The 18,900-nt window shown below is 36.7% G+C and overlaps 1 protein-coding gene across 3 annotated transcripts in view; it reads left to right on the top strand.

The window, feature by feature from the left end:
- Positions 1–18,900, top strand: part of PRIM2 (DNA primase subunit 2) — a 318,527-nt gene that overhangs the window by 78,179 nt on the left and 221,448 nt on the right. For all 3 annotated transcript variants that reach the window (XM_028097748.2, XM_088023933.1, XM_028097745.2), the window contains exons 6-7: positions 1,229–1,330; positions 3,834–3,971. In XM_028097748.2, the coding sequence (XP_027953549.1) occupies positions 1,229–1,330; positions 3,834–3,971 (240 nt within the window). The remainder of the gene's footprint in view (positions 1–1,228; positions 1,331–3,833; positions 3,972–18,900) is intronic.

The following is an 18,900-nucleotide window of genomic DNA, read 5'->3' as shown; positions in this document are numbered from 1 at the left end:
AGAATTATACTTCCCTGCTCCCCTGAAGATAGCATGCTTATGTGATATGCTTTTGTCAATGAAATGTGGGTGGAATTGACCTGCATAACTCTTAGGAAGAACCAGTTTGCCATTCATGTTCCTTCTGCCTATCATGCAGGAGATTGGAATCTCCCTAAGCCATCTGGTTGTTTAGTGGGAACCACTGGTAGTGAAGCATTGCTGTTCCCCGCCACCCCTCATGAACATGCAGAAAAGCAGGAAATACCATTTTTTGTTAAGCCACTAAGATTTTTAAGGTCTTTGTTACTGAACCATAACCTAGCCATTCCTAACCAACATAGATTACTGTAAAAGTGATCAGGAAAGCTATAAAGGCTGATCATCTTGACAATTATAAAAGAGTGGAATTTTAATTTACTTTTATTGTTGTCACTTACGTGATTATCGTCTGTGTTTTGCTTTTAGGTTACTAGTACTTATGTCCTCCTACTACCTAGGGGTTTATTGAGAGTAACCTGGATGTTAAATGATATAAATATTCCTCTCAGTGTTTGGTTTATATTTTATCTTCATTTACAGATCTTTTATTTTTCTCTGTAGAATTTTGAAATTTTTAGTCAGGTCAGTCTTTTTATTTTCAAAGACATAATCAGTCTGAGGTAGTAGATCTACAGTTGTTCCTAGAAAAGCTGGTGTTTTAAATTTGAAGTTGTTTTGTTTGGCTAGAAAATTGAGAAATAGTTAAACCACTTTTAACTGCAAATACATATTTTAATAAGTTAGCATAACCCTTGAATTGGGATTATGCTCCCAATCAGACTGTTATGCTCCCATAGACTATTTTTAATCAATGTTTAAACCTGAGTTTTTATTGTAATTTCTTTCCTATTGTAATACTTTTTATTTTTTTTGTTTATTGTTCTTTTGGTATATGCCCTCAGAAATTGGCGGAGTATAAATTTGAAAGTATATTGAATTTAAATTTTCTTTCATATTTTGGCTTTCTTTCTTTCTTTCTTTTTTTTTTTTAAAGATTTCATTTATTTATTTGACACAGACACAGTGAGAGAGGGAACACAAGTGGGGGAGTGGGAGAGGGAGAAGCAGGCTGGGAGCCCAATGTGGGCCTCGATCCCAGGACCTGGGCTCATGACCTGAGCCGAAGGCAGACACTTAAGGACTGAGCCACCCAGGCGCCCCTAAGAACTTTAATTTTTTAAACAGTATAAAATATATTTCCTTTTAGATAAGTGATGAAGAGAAGAGTGTCCGAGAACCAGAGATTCTTGCTTCATCACCCAGTTTGAGTGGGTCTAAGATGGAATTGGAGTTGGAGTCAGTTTATAAGGTATGTAAACTTTTTAAAATACACCCTAAGTTTTGTTAAATATATCCCATTGAGCTTTATATACATATTTAATTAACTAGTCATATAGCCTCTGGTCACTACAGCTTCTACCTCTCCTGTGCAGAATTCATCTTCACCCCACTGAGGGTGTGCCAACATTCTGCGCTGGGCTGTCTGTCCTACAGAGCCTACACACCCTTCTAACCTTGTTTGGACTCTGACCCCGCCAAAGCAGGCCATTCTCTTAAAGGAATACTCTTCTTGCAATACTTAGGCCTCTCCACTCCATGCTGAGCTGCCCCTGCAGGGATACTCTCTTCACCTACTGGGTTTTACCACCTTGTTCTGGATCACTGCTCTGCGTGATAGCTTTTGCATCACTCTTGGGCTCTGATGCCATGCTTGGACTGTTTTCCCCACCTAGACTCTTTATTATTCCATTTGGGCTCTGGCACTTTCTGCCTATTTGCTCTCCGCTGGCAAAACCTTCTTTAACCTACTCAGGTTCTGGCATCTTAAAGTGGGCCGTCTCTGCTGCCCTCTTTTCCTCAGCATAGATATCTGCTCTGCTTGAACCCATTGAACAGCTTTGGGACTGAATAATTCCAGAAGGGGAAGGGGTGGAGCTGAAATTAATTTTAAAATTTGATAGCTGCAACACTACAATTGTCTTTGAAAAGGATGTACTGGTTATTGTCGGTGAGTGCCAGTAGTTTAAAATCCTGCTTCCACTATTTTGACTTCCCTGTTTCTACCATTTAGGCCATCATTCAGTCAGCTTTCCAAACTTAGAGTATGGGAATCAATATTTATTCTTCCCACGCCACACATTTCCCATTACTCTGTCTTCACATCATTTTTTGCTTCTGCATGGACATTTTTATTTCTACTGTGACCACCTTAATAAGCTAGAATCATGGAATAGTAGAGCTAAAGAACCCATAAGGGTCATTTATACCATCTCTCTCCCCTTCCCTGCTTAAATTTAGAAGCATTCATTAAATATATAGAAATCATAAGTCTGGTCAGTCACAGAGTTTGAACTAGAACTCATGTTTCCAAACTATCCCTGTCTCTTGCCTGGATCATAGAAATCAACCCTCTAACCTCCTCCCCTAATATGTTCTGTGTAACTGTTGTTTGGTGCCGTGTCCTACACATACCACCCTGCAGAGCTGTTTGACTTTCCATGTGTGTCTGTCTTGTTTTCTCAACTAAGTGATGAACTTTAGGACTGTGTTGTAGTCATAGAAATGTGTTTAAAAAAACATGATCTGTTTATTGGGTGGTATTACTGGTTATGTAGAAGAATCTTAGGCATATATTTGTTTTTTTTTTTTTTAAGATTTATTTATTTGAGGGGTGCCTGGGTGGCTCAGTTGTTAAGCGTCTGCCTTCAGCTCAGGTCGTGATCCCAGGGTCCTGGAATCCAGCCCTGCATCAGGCTGTCTGCTCAGCGGGAAGCCTGCCTCTCCCTCTCCCACTCCCCTTGCTTGTGTTCCCTCTCTCGCTGTCTCTCTCTCTCTGTCAAATAATCAAATAAAATCTTTAAAAATAAATAAATAAAGTTTACTTATTTAAAAAAAAAATTATTTATTTGAGAGAGAGCATGCATAAGTGGGGGGAGGGGGTAGAGGGAGAGAGTCTTCAAGTGTACTCCCCACTGAGCGCGGACCCCGACTCAGCTTGATCCCATGACCCATGACATCATGACCTGAGCCAAAACCAAGAGCTGGACACTTAACCAGCTGAGCCACCCAGGTACCTCTTAGGCATATAAATTTAACTCCTCTCTAAAACTTGGGTGACTAGGCAATTTGGGGATCATTTCTATCACCTAATTTTTACCACATTTTAAAAAAGAAAAAGAGTGAGGTTGATTTTCAGTTTACTCGTACCATATTCTTTCATAAAATTTTAGGATAGTTCTCAGGATTTTAAAAAATGCAAGTGGAGTATTATGTTTTTTAAATGATATTTACTGGTTAGTACTTCAGTAGCAGAACTGAACAGTTATTTCATTTCTTGGTGTTGAGATTAGCTTTTCCAATGTATTTTTCTAGTGAAAGAATGGAAACAGATGAAGAAATTTAGAATTACTAGTAATTTTCACCACTGAACATATTGTATACCCATAATTGATGCAGAATAAAATTGTGGAATATATCATATGAGGGGAATGCAACGTGCTTAGAGGGCTTGAGTTGAGAGTTTAAAATACTGAAGATTATAATTTGTAAATGTGTGAGTTAAGAATAAAAATAGCGTATTCTAACTTGGCTTATTATTATTTTTCAAAGCATCTACTCTGAAATGATTACATTTTTTGGACTGTCATTTCGTCCTAATGTTTGTTAATTTAGTTTTAAGGATTATAAATTGTTTTTTGTTTGTTTTTGATCTGGGACAAATTAATTTCTTGTTTAGACTTAGTACGTATGACGATTTAGGAGGATTTCATGACAGGTACTGACTTATTTTCCCTGTTTCACTATGAATTCAGATCCCTTTTGCTGATGCTCTGGATTTGTTCCGAGGAAGGAAAGTCTATTTGGAAGGTGGCTTCGCTTATGTACCGCTTAAAGACATTGTGGCAATTGTCCTGAATGAATTCAGAGCGAAACTGTCCAAGGCTTTAGCAGTAAGTATTTCACTTTATTTCTGTATTTACTTTATTTCCGCGTAGTCACATTTTCAATCATATACTCTTGGTAGTTTTGTTCTATACTTCTTAAGAAATACTTTAATGTTTATAACGATATTTGAATTGCTTATGTTGTTGAACTGGTAATTCTAGAACCACCAGGTTTTTATTTGTTACTGCCCATGGTTAGTTTTCTTATTTATCTTTCTTATAGTAATACTAATAGTGAGCTGATTAATTTTGTGAGAGGCTTCTGTGGGTCATGTCTTCAAGGTTGTGCCTTTTTTCCTTGGAGGTGGATTTCATATAAATCTCTTCACAATTACTGTTGCCTATGGTGTATATGACCCCTAGGTTTCTGTTCTAAATTGGTATTTTGTATCAGTAGAGGGCGATGTAGAAGAAAGCCTTTATTTTAAGTAGTAAAAACGGTGATATGCTAGTGCTATAATAAACAACCTACTGCTAAGTGAAAGTGGTGGTAGCTGTTTGAATAAATAACATGAACAGGGATGCCTGGGTGGCTCGGTTGGTTAAGTGTCTGCCTTCAGCTCAGGTCACGATCCCAGGGTCCTGGGATTGAGTCCCACATCGGGCTCCTTGCTCAGTGGGGAGTCTACTTCTCCCACTTCCTGGCTCTTCCCATGCTTGTGTGTGCGCTCGCTCGCTCTCTGTCAAATAAATAAAGTCTTTTAAAAAACAAAAACGAAAACATGATCAGTGCTTTTCACTGGATTTGTTGGAAGTGTTACACTTTAGTGACATCTTAAAAATACATGTTTTGGTAGGGGACTTGAACACCCCACTTAACATCAATGAGTTGGTCATCCAGACAGAAAATCAACAAGGAAACGGTGGCTTTGATTGACACATTGAACCAGATGGATCTAACAGGTATATTCAGAACATTCCATCCCTAAACAGCAGAATACACAGTCTTTTCAAGTGCACATGGGACATTCTTCAGAATAGGTCACATTTTAGGCCACAAAACAGGTTTCAACAGATTCCAAAAGATTGAAATCATATCATGCACTTTTGGCGACCACAACAGTATGAAACTAGAAATTCGTCACAAGAAAACTTTGGAAAGAACACAAATACATGGTGTTTAAATAACATGCTGCTAAATAATGAATGAGCCAACCAAGAAGTCAAAGAGGAAATCAAAAGATACATGGAAACAAATGAAAATACAATGCCAAGATTTTGGAGATGCAGCAAAAGCAGTTCTAAGAGGGAGGATAATAGCAATATAGGCCTACCTTAAGAAGCAAGGAGAATCACAAATAAACGACCTAAGCTTACACCTAAAGGAGCTGGAAAAAGAAGAACAAACAAAGCTCAAAGCCAATAAAAAGAAGGAAATAAAGATTAGAGTAGAAATAACTAGAGACTAAAGAAATAATAGACTAGATCAATGAAATCAGGAGTTGGTTCTTTGGAAAGATCAACAAAATTGATAAACCTTTAGCCAGACTCATCAAAAAAAAAAAAAAAAAAAGAGAGAGGACTCAAAATTGGAAATGAAAGAGGAGAAATAATAGCTGATACCACAAAATATAAAGGATTATAAAAGAATATTATGAAAAATTATATGCCAGCAAATTGGACAACCAAAAAAAAAAGGATAAATTCCTAGAAATATTTAAACTTACAAAACTGAATCAGGAAGAAAAAGAAAATTTGAGCAGACTGATTACTAGCAATGAAATTGAATTGGTAATCAAAAAACTTCCAAAAACAAAAGTCCAGGAGATGATGGCTTCAAGGCAAATTCTACCAAATATTTAAAGAAGAGTTAATGCATATTTTTCTCAAACTCTTCCAAAAAATAGAGGGGGAGGGAAAGCTTCCACATTCATTCTCTGAGGTCAGCATTACCCCAATACCAAAAGATACTATGAAAAAGAATTATAGGCCAGTGTCTGATGAACATAGATGCAAAACTCTTCAACAAAATATTAGCCAACTAAATCCAACAATTAAAAAAATCATTCACCATGATTAAGTGGGATTTCTTCCAGGCATGCAAGGGTTGTTCAATATTCACAAATTGATCAGTATGATAAATCTCATCAACAAGAAGGTAAAAGCCTTATGATCGTTTCAATAGATGTAGAAAAAGCATTTGACAAAGAACAATGTTCATGATAAAAACTCTCAACAAAATAGGTTTAGAGGGAACATACCTCAACATAATAAAGGCCATATATGAAAACCCCACAGTACATCATACTCTGTGGTAAAAAACTGAGAGGTTTTTCCCTAAGATCAGGAATGAGACAAGGATGACCACTCTCCTGCCTTTGTTTACTGGAAGTCCTAGCCACATAGTCCTACAAGAGAAAAGAGATAAAAGAGATCCAAGTTGGTAAGGAAGAAGTCACTTTCACTATCTTCAGATGACATGATACTGTATATAGAAAATCTGAAAGACCGCTAAAAATGACTAGAACTGACAAATGAATTCAGTAAGGTCACAGATTACACAATTAATATATAGAAATCTTGCATTTCTTTTCTTAAAAAAATACTTTATTTGCTTCAGAGAGGGAGAGAGAGAGAGAGCAAGCATGAGTGGGGGGAGGGAGGGAGGAAGAAGCAGACTCCCCACTGAGCAAGGAGCCTGATGCAGGGCTTGATCCTAGGATGCTGGGATCATGACCTGAGCTGAAGGCAGACGCTTAACTGACTGAGCCACCCAGGCACTCCAAAATCTTGCATTTCTATACACTAACGATGAAGTAGCAGAAAGAGAAATTAAGAAAACAGTTCTAATTACACTGAAATGCTGATATAGCTGAATCATACATATTTCAGTAACCCTAGTCAGTAATAAAAATTTTTATACCAGAAAATACTACCCTTTTTAACTGCAAAGGAAAGTTTGGCCCATACTTCTGGCTATAATCAGTATAGCTTAAAAGAGCCACATCACATAACCTTGAAGTTCTGAATCAGGTACCAAAAAAGGTATTTGAAGAAACATGCAAATCAAATAGAGCTTAACCAAGGAAGTGAAAGACCTGTACTCTGAAAACTGTAAAATAATGATGAAAGAAATTGAAGATGACACTAACAAAGGGAAAGATATTCCATGTTCATGGATTGGGAGAATCAATATTGTTAAAATGTCCATACTGCCCAAAGCAATCTATAGATATAATGCAATCCCTATCAAAATACCAACAGCATTTTTCACAGAAACTGAAACAAATAATCCTAAATTTTGTATGGAACCACAAAAGAGCCCCAATAGACAAAGCATTCTTGAAAAAGAACAAAACTGAAATCTCAGATTTCAAGATAGACTGTAAAGCTGTAGTAATCAAAACAGGTATGGTCCTGGCCTAGAAATGTAAAACAGATCAATGGAACAGAATAGAGTCCAGAAATAAACTCATGCTTTGATGATCAATTAATCTGCGATAAAGGAGGTAAGAATATACAATGGGAAAAAGTCTCTCAACAAATGGTATTGGGAAAACTGGACAGCTACATGCAAAAGAATGAAACTGGACCACTTTCTTACACCATAATAACTCAAAATGGGTTAAGGACCTAAATGTGAGACCTGAAGCCATAACAATCCTGGAAGAAAACATAGACATTATTAGTCTCTTGGACATCAGCTATAGGAACATTTTGCTAGATATGTTTCCTTTGGCAAGGGAAATAAAAGCAAAATTAAATTGTTGGGACTACATCAAAACAAAAAGCTTTTCCACAGTAAAGGAAACATCAACAAAACTAAAAGACAGCCTACTGAATGAGAAAAGATATTTGCAAATGATAAGGAGTTAATGTCCAAAGGTATTAAGAACTTACTACAACTCAACACCAAAAAAACAATCTGATAAAAAATGGACAAAGGATCTGAATAGACATTTTACCAGAGAAGACATACAGATGGCCAAAAGACACATGAAAAGTTGCCCAACATCATTCATCATCAGGGGATTGCAAATCAAAACGACAGTGAGATATCACCTCACACATGTCAGAATGGCAAAAATCAAAAAGACAAGAAGAAAGTGTTGACGAGGATGTGGAGAAAAAGGAACTCTTGTGCCCTGTTTGTGGGAATTCAAGGTGGTGCAGTCACTGTGGAAAACAGTATGGAGGTTCCTCAAAAAATTAAAAATAGAACTACCATATGACCCAGCAATTCCACTACTGGGTATTTACTCAAAGAATATGAAAGTGCTAATTCAAAAAAATATATGCACCCCTATGTTAATTGCAGCATTATTTATATTAGCCAAAATATGGAAGTAATCCAAGTGTCCATCAACAGATGAATGGATAAGAAGATGTGTGTGCGTGCATGCACGCACACACACACACAGAGGAGTACTACTTAGCTATAAAGAATGAAATCTTGCCATTTGCAACAACATAGATGGATCTAGAGGGTATAATGCTAAGTGAAATAAGTCAGAGAAAGACAGATGTCATATGATTTCACTTATGTGGAATTTAAGAAATAAAGAAAAAACAAAAAACCATACTCTTAAATACAGAGAACAAATTGATGGTTACTAGAGGGGAGGTTGGCAGGGGATGGGTGAAATAGGTGATGGGGATTAAGAGTACACTTGTCAAGATGAGCACCGAGTAAAGTATAGAATTGTTGAATCATTACATTGCACACCTGAAACCAATATGTATGTTAACTATACTTGAATAAAAAATACATTTTGCAGTACTCTTGCCTTTTAAAATGAGTCTAGTTTTTTTAACTTTGTGGTACTTGATGCAGAAGAGAACTTTAAAGTTGTGAGGTGGCTCTTTTTAGGCTATACTGATTACAGTAGAAGCATGGGCCAACCTTTTCTTTTGAGTTAAAGATTATAATATTTTCTCAATTAAATAATTTTTATTACTGGCTGTCCAGGGTTACCTAAACTTGTATAATTCAACTATTTCAGCATTTGGGAAGACTAAAATATTAGCTGGTTTTATTAATAAGGCAGTTTATGAAAACACCTAGTATAATAGGTGTTAACTGTTAGTATTCTTTCTCCTTCCCTAATTCTATATTTTTCACTTAAAAAAAATCCTCAGTAAAGTTAATGTTTTTATGTTTTAATTTTTTTAAAGATTTTATTTATTAGAGGGTGAGAGAGAGTGTGCACACACTAGCAGGGGGAGTGGCAGGCAGAGGGAGAAGCGGGTTCCTCGCTGAGCAGGGAGCCCAGTGCAGGGCTCCATCCCAGGACCCTGGGATCATGACCTGAGCCAAAAGCAGACGCTTAACCAACTGAGCCAACCAGGCATCCTAAAGTTAATGTTTTTAAATAGCTTCTTTAGTTGTTTGTGTGACTTACCTTGGACCATAATCTATTTACAGATGAAGATAGTGTCTTTCACTACTATAAAATGTCTTTCACTACTGTGGCAGACACTGATGTTTGCCTACTGGTTGGCCATTCCCCTTGTTATATTATTACTGGTTTTGTTCACCCATTTTCTCTGCTGACATTTTGGATAGCACTTCTTTGTGTGAGTCAGCTGTATAATTTTCAGGACATTGGTTATCCCTATCTCTCATTTACTAAATGCTAATAGTGGCCCTTCCAGGTCCCACAAAAACCAAAAATATCATGATACATTTCAGAAAGTGTCTGGCATATTGGTACCACCCCGTGCTGATTTTGGTATTTTTCCTTCTCTTTTTCAAGTTGTTAATCTGTGCACATGATATAGTAATTGTGGCTGAAAAATGTGAGAAATTGTTTGGGTGCTTCTGAAAGAAAGTTTTTCTTGCCAATAAAACTGAGCACATGCATATTTGCTATTCAGTTTATCTTTCTCAGAATTTAATGTGTAAAGAAGGATATGTGCAGTTTTTGGCAAACTTTATAAATTTTTTTTTTTGTGCAGAAGATGGAAGCTCTAAATATACTGAGATTAAAGACAAACTCTTTAAGTTCCTAAGTTAGTAACGCTTTCGTTTTTTCATCAAGTTGCATTTAAGTTTTGTACCCTGTTGGTAAAAAAATATAGCATATGAACTTTGAATTCTTTTCTCTTTTTTCCCTCCCACTCATTCTTCCCTCCCTCCAAAGTAACTTTAAAGGGGCACCTCGGTGGCTTAGTTGGTTAAGCATCTGACTCTTGATCAAGATTAGGTCTTGATCTCAGGGTTGTGAGTTCAAGTCCTGAATTGGGCTCCATCTACTTAAAACAAAAACAAAGTAACTTTAAAAAAATTAAAAATGTATTACAATTTTGAAATACATACTTACAAAAAAGTTGCAAGTAAAACAATAGCTTTTTGCCACAGCCTTTTGAGAATAAGTTCCCAACCTGATGTCTCATTACCCCCAGTACTTTAGGTTGTAATTTTTATAAACAAAGATGTTCTCCTATATAACCATAGTTCAACTTTGAAAATAAGCAAATTAGCATCAATACATGAGTACCATCTAATCCTCAGACCCCATTCAAGTTTCACTGTTGTCTCAATCATGCCCTTTATTTCAGAAGGGTTCACTCTTATCTCACATGTGTTATTTAGATATGTTTTTTTAGTCTCCTTCAGTCTGGAGCCGGTTCTTAGTTTCTGTTGGACTTTCATGACTTTTTTTCTTTTGAAGAAAATACCAAACTATGATGAAATTATTCTCATGTGTTTTTTCTCTCAGCTAAAATGTAAGCTCTTTGAAAGTAGGGGCTCTTGTCTTAATTAAAATTTGTTATTTGTTATTTAGCATCTAGCAAGTGCCTTGTAAAGTTTTATTGAGCTGATAGATAATAATAGCTTCCACTTGTATACAGTTTACTATTCACTACCTCACTGGACCCTCACCACAGACCTCTGAGATAGACAGGGACTACTGTCTGCATTACACAACGAGGAAAATGTAGCTCCAAGAGGCCAAGTCATTGGTCCAGGGTTATGTTGGCTGGTAATTGCTGGAGGTCTAACTGGATTTCAGGTTTTCTAATTGTAATTTTTAGAATCTTTTGATGAGAACTGGATCTTTATAAGGAGTTAGATTATTGGGGATTTAGATTTTTAAAAACTGAGGAAATATTAAAATTTATATTAGGATCCAGCTACAGAACAGGCAAAAAGGTTGAATTAGGAGCTGAGTTGCAATAAATTGATAACCAGTTAGGGAAAAGAATGAGGGAAAGATACATTTCTTTGCCTCACATAACAGTTTTAGAAGCTTTGGGCAGTTCTTTCAGTTAATGGTTTATTTTTTTTTAAATAACTTTTTGTTCACCCACATATTGTTTTGGGTACTAGGGACACAGTACTTAAGATAGATGAGTGTTTTTTTTAAATAAAGCTTTTATTGTAGTGGAGGTAGACAATTACCAAAGAAATAAATAATAACAATATTATATCTAACATGAAGGAGCCAGCTGAACAAAATACAGAGGAAAGTGTGTTTCAGGCAGGAGAGAATCATGGCATTTTTGCAGAATGAAAAAAGGCCAGTGTGGCTGGAGTGTAGTGAGCCAGCAGAGGGTAGTACAAGATGGGCCTGCGATGACCAGATATAGGACTTTGGATAAACCAGTGTGGAGAGTTTGATTTTTAACCTAATGTAATAGAAAACCATGGGATGGTTTTGAATGAGGGAGTGATATTATCTGATTTATGTTTTAACTAAATTACTGTGGCTGCTGCTTGAAAAGCACTTTGAAGGGTAAGAGAGACTGGAAGCATGAAGACTAGTTGGGAAGTTTATCACGTTGTCTAGATGGTGGCTTGAAATGGGTGGTTGCAGTGATAACAACTGGGAGAAGTCCGTGGATTTTAATGTTTTTCAATGCATTTTATGTTTTTGAAGTATAGCTGACATGACAGACTGGGTATGAGAGAAAAAGAGGAATCAAGGTGATCATTAATGGTGATAGCTGGAACTGAATTTAATATTTGCCAGGTGCATTTCTAAATGCTTTATATGGGTTAACATAGATAATCTTCATGGTAACTGTATCAGGTGGTGCTGCCATTGTTCGGAGGCTTACGACTAAATCTCTGCACAGGTAGTGAGGAGCAGAGGCAGGATTTGCATCCGTGTGATCGGGCCTTGGAGTCTTTATACTGGATCACTGTGTTATACTGCCTGGACTTTTGGCCTGAATAACTGATGAGAGGGTGATGCCTTTTACCAAGATGGGGAGGCCCATGAGAGAAGTACATAAAATAAAACCAAGAGTTCTGTTTTGACCAGGTCAAGTGGAAGGTGCTTATTAGTCATCCAATTGGAGATGGCAACTGTAAAGTTGGATTTAGAAGTCTGGATTTCTGGGGAGGAGAAGGTGAGGCCATGAGATTCTGAGAGATTACACAGGAGAGAGTGGCTCGTCAGTGGAGAACCAAGGAGGGCCTACAGCTGAGCACGAGTTGCCATACACTTTCACTCTGTCATGAAGCAGTGGAATATGCTTTGTTTGTTATAATGGGACAGCTTCTTAAATTGTAGCTGAATTTCCTGAAAGTAAATTTTCTTTTTTCTGGTATAGTGTGACTAATTTCACTGTCTCTTTGTGAGATTCACCATTAGAAGGTGCTGGTACAAATTAAAAACACAGACTTTCAGAAAGTATTATTTAGACACTTCAGATTTAGAGATAGAAAGAAGGACTTTGATAAGTTCCCAAGGAAATAATGGCAGGCAAATAAGCAGCTTTTTCTTGCAATCACAGAGAAAAATAAAGATTTTTCTTTTGAAAAGGATTTCCTTTTCACATTTTTAGAATACTAGTTAAATTTGTGGCTCATCATGTATTTGTTGCTTTGGAAAAATGTTCTTTATAAGCACTTGATCAAGTAATTTTTATTTACAAAGAACTTATAATCCTCTTAAATCTTTTATCCTCTTTTAAAAAGCTGTGTTCAGTTTAGTTTCTTAAATTGTGGTTAAATATAATTAATTTTCTTGAATGGTTACTTAATTTGTAATCATATAAGAATTTTTGTCTTGTATCTAATTGGTTGATTTTTTGGGTTTTAGATTGATTACTGTGTCTTTTCTAATATTCCTTCCTGGTTTTTTAATGTCCTTTTAAGGCGTTTGCAATGAATCAATTAGTGCTGCAGCTAATGCTTCACCTACACCTTTATTTAGTATCTGACACCAGCCCATTTGTTCTCTCATGGTACTGATCTGTAGGAAACAAAACATTATAGTTGAAAGCCATGAAACTAATGGAAAGAATCATTTTCTGGGAAAAAATAAACATCCTCCTTCTATTTTGAGACACTAGTTGGCCGAGGATGCTAACCTGATCTTGATCGTTGCTCGGTTTGTGAGATATTGGTTTATTAAACTTTGTATAATGTCCAGTTTACAATTGTGTCCGTTCAACAAGTGTTTCTTTAACATATGTTAGGTTTACTATGTAGTGCCTAGGATAGTATAGGAGATGGGACATTTATGAGACAGGACTTTGACCGTCAAGATCCCTCCTACCTAGTAGGGGGAACTAAAATTAAAATGTACAGGAAAGACTCAGTGACTAGGTTGAGAATGGGAATTGTCCTGAGAGCTGTGTCACCTCAACTCAGGGAATTTTGAGAAAAGATGGAGTTGACGTTGGCCTTAAGTGATTTGCTATATAGGGAGATGAACAGTTTGCAGAGAGTAGTTGAGCTAAATGATTGCGGTGCTGGAATGCCTAGGCTGTGTTTGGAGATTGCTTAGTGGTTTGTTTGCTTGGATTTAATGTCTGTGAAGAATAGTAGAAGATTAAATTGTAACCGTGGGTATCACCAGGCTAATGAGTTTAAGTTTTAGTCTGTATGCTAGTGGTTTCCAGACTTTCTTATTGTGCTCCCTTAGTTAAAATATCACACATCTTCAGTGTACAGATGTAGACATTAGAAAATGGTTTTAAAAGAGATTAGAAGAAACTAGAGAATAGATACTTAATTTCTTTTCCCATCTCAGTGGGTCATCTTGCATATATATATATCTATTTTGGAAACCATTTTGATAAAACTGCTGGTGTTACCATTGGAGATGTGTTTTAGCAATAGGGATGTGAGACAGCTATTTGGGATAGAAAATGATTTTGGTATTTGGGTGTATTCAATTTCTTGGATTAATAGGGCATTCTAGGAAATCTGGGTTGAAATTTAGAAAAATGCTTGGAGAGTAAGACATATATTTGGGAGTTACCCACATGGTTGTGAAATTTGAACCTGAACTAGTGTTTGCAATTTCTAAGGAGTAAAGAATAAAGAGAGAAGAGGACCAAATACCAAACTATTTCAGGGTTGGGTATGGGGATCAGTCAGGCACAGTGAGTTGGATACCACAAATGAACAAGTCAGTCTTGGGATCTTTCTCCATATGTATTTTACTTTAGAAAATGAGGCTTTTGGCACCATTCACAGAATAGGATTCAGTAACAGTTATTTTCTTGTTTTAGTGAAATATTCTAGGCTTTTAATAGAAAGGTTTATTCATTGAGAAAAATCAGTAATGTACATGAAAGTGCTTTAAAAGTTTTAAAGTGCTAATAATTTTTTAGGTATTCATTTGAAGGGGATAGTTCTTGTGAAGAATAATATTTTAAGGGGTTTTGATTTTACCTTTTATTTTTCTCCTATAATGCTTAGTACACCTTTGCATTTTGAATCACTTATTTCAAGTTTTCTTTGCTTTTTAGTTGCCAGCAAATGTTGGCGGTACATATACATAGAATTTTTAGAGCAGGAAAGGATTTTAGAGTCGTGTGGTAATCACTTGTATGTTTTCTTGCCCTTATTCTCGGCAGCTAGAATGCAAACTCTAGGTTTATAGATATCACTGGACATGCTTGCTTGTCCTATTCTATATGGTAGTGTTTTAGTGCAATGCTTTCTTATTAGGAGAGGCTCTCAGTAAATATCAGTAATGTCTCTTCATTTTGCCCATGAAAGTGTAGCCCCAGAAAATTTGAATGGTTTACCAGAATTTACTCCACAGATGCTTAACCAACCGAGCCACCCAGGTGCCCCTACATGTTTTAAATGTTGGGTTCACCAGTGTAAAGATTGAGCCATATTCAACTTCTCCATGGTGGGGCTTGTGCTATATCCAGCTTAATTACCTCTGATGCCTAGCACAGCGCCTTGTGCAGAGCACGTGCTCAGGATCTGACGAAGTACCTTGTGAGAACTGCATGTTTGCATTTTCTCCAGGTTTGCTGAGAAAACTGAAGTTAAATGAGATTGCACTTGAGTGTACTGTTTATAAAAGAGTGAAATCTTGATGATGTGTGAAGTGCAACTGTGTCTGACCTCGGAGTATTTCCGAAGAACTACTGCAGTTAGCTGTAGTAGTTAAAATTGTCACGCTTTTGACAGTTTTCCTCTGGAGTATGTAGGATGTGAATTTTATATTTTGTTGAGAAACTCTCATGATGCCACATAACCCAGGCTTAAATTAAACTCCAGCTACCTTGAGAAAAGCAGCTTCCTTCTTCATGGTTGGACTAACTCTGTAGAGTGATTCTTAGGTTACTGTTTTTGTGGTCACCTTGTGTTCCCTGTGCATCCTACCCCCCCAATCTCAGAAAAGATCCCTCTTTATAAACACTTCTGTTCCTCAGATCATTTATCGTATTTAAGAATTATAGTTGAGCATTTTGTTTTTTTAAAGATTTTATTTATTTATTTGAGAGAGAGAATGAGATAGAGAGCATGAGAAGGGGGAGGGTCAGAGGGAGAAGCAGACTCCCCGCTGAGCAGGGATCCCGATGTGGGGCTCGATCCTGGGACTCCAGGATCATGACTTGAGCCGAAGGCAGTCGCTTAACCAGCCGAGCCACCCAGGCGCCCTATAGTTGAGCATTTTAAAGCTGTAGCCAAGATTGGCTAGAAAATGCTTAGTACTTTATATGTCATTTATGGTTTGTTTATTTACTTATTTTTTTTTCACTGAACTGCATTGCTTTTATTGATACCTGAGTGCACCAAAATACAGATTTTTATCCCTGTTACTTGCGATGAGAAAATATCAGCAGATTCTGTTGCTAGGAAACAGCTGAATACTGAAATAGTTTTTTTTGGGGGGGGTGCTTGTAAATTCATATCTTTGACAGTTCTACTCTCTTAGAGCAAAAATTTATTCAGTCACTACAAAGAAAGATGCATCATCTGTTAGTTTTCCAATTTTTTTATTATAAAGTATTTTTATTTTTTATTTAAGCTTTTATTTTAATTCCAGTTAGTTAACGTACAATGTTATATTAATTTAGTTTTCCAATTTAAAAATGTTGCACAGGGGAGCTAGGAATATGAAAAATATTTGAGGATTGATTAGATGTTGAGAGTGTAATTTGTAACAGTGACTGGACATTGAAAAGTAATGATTAGACGTTTTTGAATTTTAGTTTTCTTAAAGTATTCTGATTCATCATTAATGAAAGAAATAATGAGAATGGGAGGTATTTATACACACACACACGCGCACACACGACGCAGAGGATTTAAACCAAAGAAAAATATTGTATTAATTAAGCTAACTTTGGGGTGCCTGGGTGGCTCAGTTGGTTAAGCGTTTGCCTTTGGCTCAGGTCATGATCCCAGGGTGCTGGGATCCAGCCCGAGTCTGGCTTTCTGCTCAGAAAGGAGCCTGCTTCTCCCTCTCCCTCTGCCTGCCGCTCCCTCTGCTTGTGCTCTCTCTGTCAAATAAAGAAAATCTTTAAAAAAAAAAATTAAACCAACTTTGTTTCATGGGAATAGGATTGGCCATGTCCTGTATTAAATTGCCCAGGTCTGCTCTTTTACCTGTAACACTTAGTATATGTGCCAGAGAAAATAAATATTAAAAAGAATTATTTGTTTATAATCAGGTTGGCTTTCTTTTATAACCAGCTGTCATTTAATTTTGTCAGTTAAATAAAAATAGAATTTTAAAATGGAATAAATAAATAAATAAATAAAATAGAATTCTAAAAATAGAAAAAGTGAATAATAAATAATAAAATAGAATTCTAAAAATAAAAAAAAAATAAAAAGATTTTTATTCGATTCAGTTCAGTAAGTTGACTTGAGTATTCACTCTTGACCAGGCACAAACACTGGTGACGGGTGTAATCAAACTTTCAGGGTGCTGAGAGTATGTGAGAGGGAGCGGCAGTGGCAGACGGATGGAAATGGTTCTCCTATACTGCGGTCAGTGAAAGCACAAGTACAGAGGTGGCATGGGAAAGAGACTGATGAATTTAGTGTGGAGATCCCAGAGAGAGCTTCAAAGAAGATGTCGGCTTTGATCTGGGTTTTGCAGAGCCCTGATCTTGTCTTTTTTGGGGAGTAGGGGTAGGGGGTGGTGAATAAGACCAGTGTTACTTGTTTTCATCTTTGAGTTCCTTCTTTGTTTCTTCCTTATCCGTACCCGTGGCGGATAACAAGCCCCGGCATTTCTCCTCCTGCCCACTCCATTTCAGGCAGGTGAGTACTGTCCATATACCAGTTTCTAATTCTGTGCCTTCAAATTTCACTGCTTGTCTGTTTAATTGCACACATATATTTGAGGAACTTGTCAGGGAGTACAGAATCCATCTTCTGATATACATGCATTGTGAATCTTGTGCCTCAGAAATAAAAATCTTATTAAGGCTTTATGTCTTTACCCAAGTGACACAGACCCCTGTGAACTCAAGCAGGCAGGGTATATACTAACATTGGGGTGGCGTGGGAAATGTTACCTAGAATGTTTAGGGGAGTAATGTGTAAGTTCAAAACAAAAATAAAAAGAGCAAATGAAAATTGTCCTAGACTAGTTGATACTAGAAATAATCAAGGATGATAGAATTGAGAGTAACTAAATGCACAGGTTTGGTTTCCCCTAAATTTTTAAGGAGGCATTGAGAGTAGGAGTAAATGTTTTATGAGCCTCTTGCTGTTTGTATAAAATCCTTTTATTTTTTATCATTTTATACTTTTAGGGTACATTTTAAAACATAGTATTAGCTGAGTTTGTGTTTTCGTACCTACGTTTTTAACTAGAAACCTATCACAGAGTTAAGAAACTTTAGTAATCTGGAAAGCATTGAAGCTCTGGTTTAAAAAAATTATGGCTGTTATTTGTGAAACTCTGATTTTGTCCATATACAAGATTATATTTGTTGAGTTGCAAAACAGGTGAACAATGTCAGTGAGCTTACTAAATTGAGGTATGAATGAGGTAAAGATCTAGAAAATAGAGAACAGAAACTGGAAGAAGATAGAGAAAACGGATTTCTTTCTCATAAATTTGAAAACAGAAGAAGAGCAAGCAAGATTGCTAACCAGAATGTTATCTTCTATAACTGTTCCATAAAAAAATTCACAGTTATCACATTGACTATTAAAGGCTAAAATAATAGAAAGAAGATGAAATAATATTCAATCTTTTTTTTAATTTTATTTTTTTAAAGATTTTATTTATCCGACAGAGAGAGACACAGCGAGAGAGGGAACACAAGCAGGGGCAGTGGGAGAGGGAGAAGCAAGCTTCCCGCCGAGCAGGGAGCCCGATGTGGGACTCGATCCCAGGACCCTGGGATCATGACCTGAGCCGAAGGCAGACACCTAACGACTGAGCCACCCAGGCGCCCAATAATATTCAGTCTTTAAGGAAAAACAAACTAATACAGCTTTGGATTTTGACAGGGCAGCTGTAATCCCAAAGAAAGAGAATAACAATTTGCATTTATAGTCTTTTCTTCCAAGTAGCTTAAAGTTTTGTAAGTACATTTTCAATAATCCTTCAGACTACTTTTGAGTTTTGTTTAAAATATTAAGAAGGAAGTCATCTCTACTTCTTTATTTTTTTTAAAGATTTTATTTTTATTTATTTGACAGAGAGAGCGAGAGCAGGAACACAAGCAGGGGGAGTGGGAGAGGGAGAAGCAGGCTTCCCGCCCAGCAGGGAGCCCGATGTGGGACTCCATCCCAGGACCCCGGGATCATGACCTGAGCTGA

This window comes from Eumetopias jubatus, unplaced genomic scaffold, assembly GCF_037043125.1.
Source record: "Eumetopias jubatus isolate StellerSeaLion01/CBP00866 unplaced genomic scaffold, mEumJub1_p1.0 scaffold_6, whole genome shotgun sequence".
Lineage (NCBI taxonomy): Eukaryota > Metazoa > Chordata > Mammalia > Carnivora > Otariidae > Eumetopias > Eumetopias jubatus.
The sequence above is the reverse complement of the archived record's forward strand: the minus strand, read 5'-3'. Positions and strand labels throughout refer to the sequence as shown.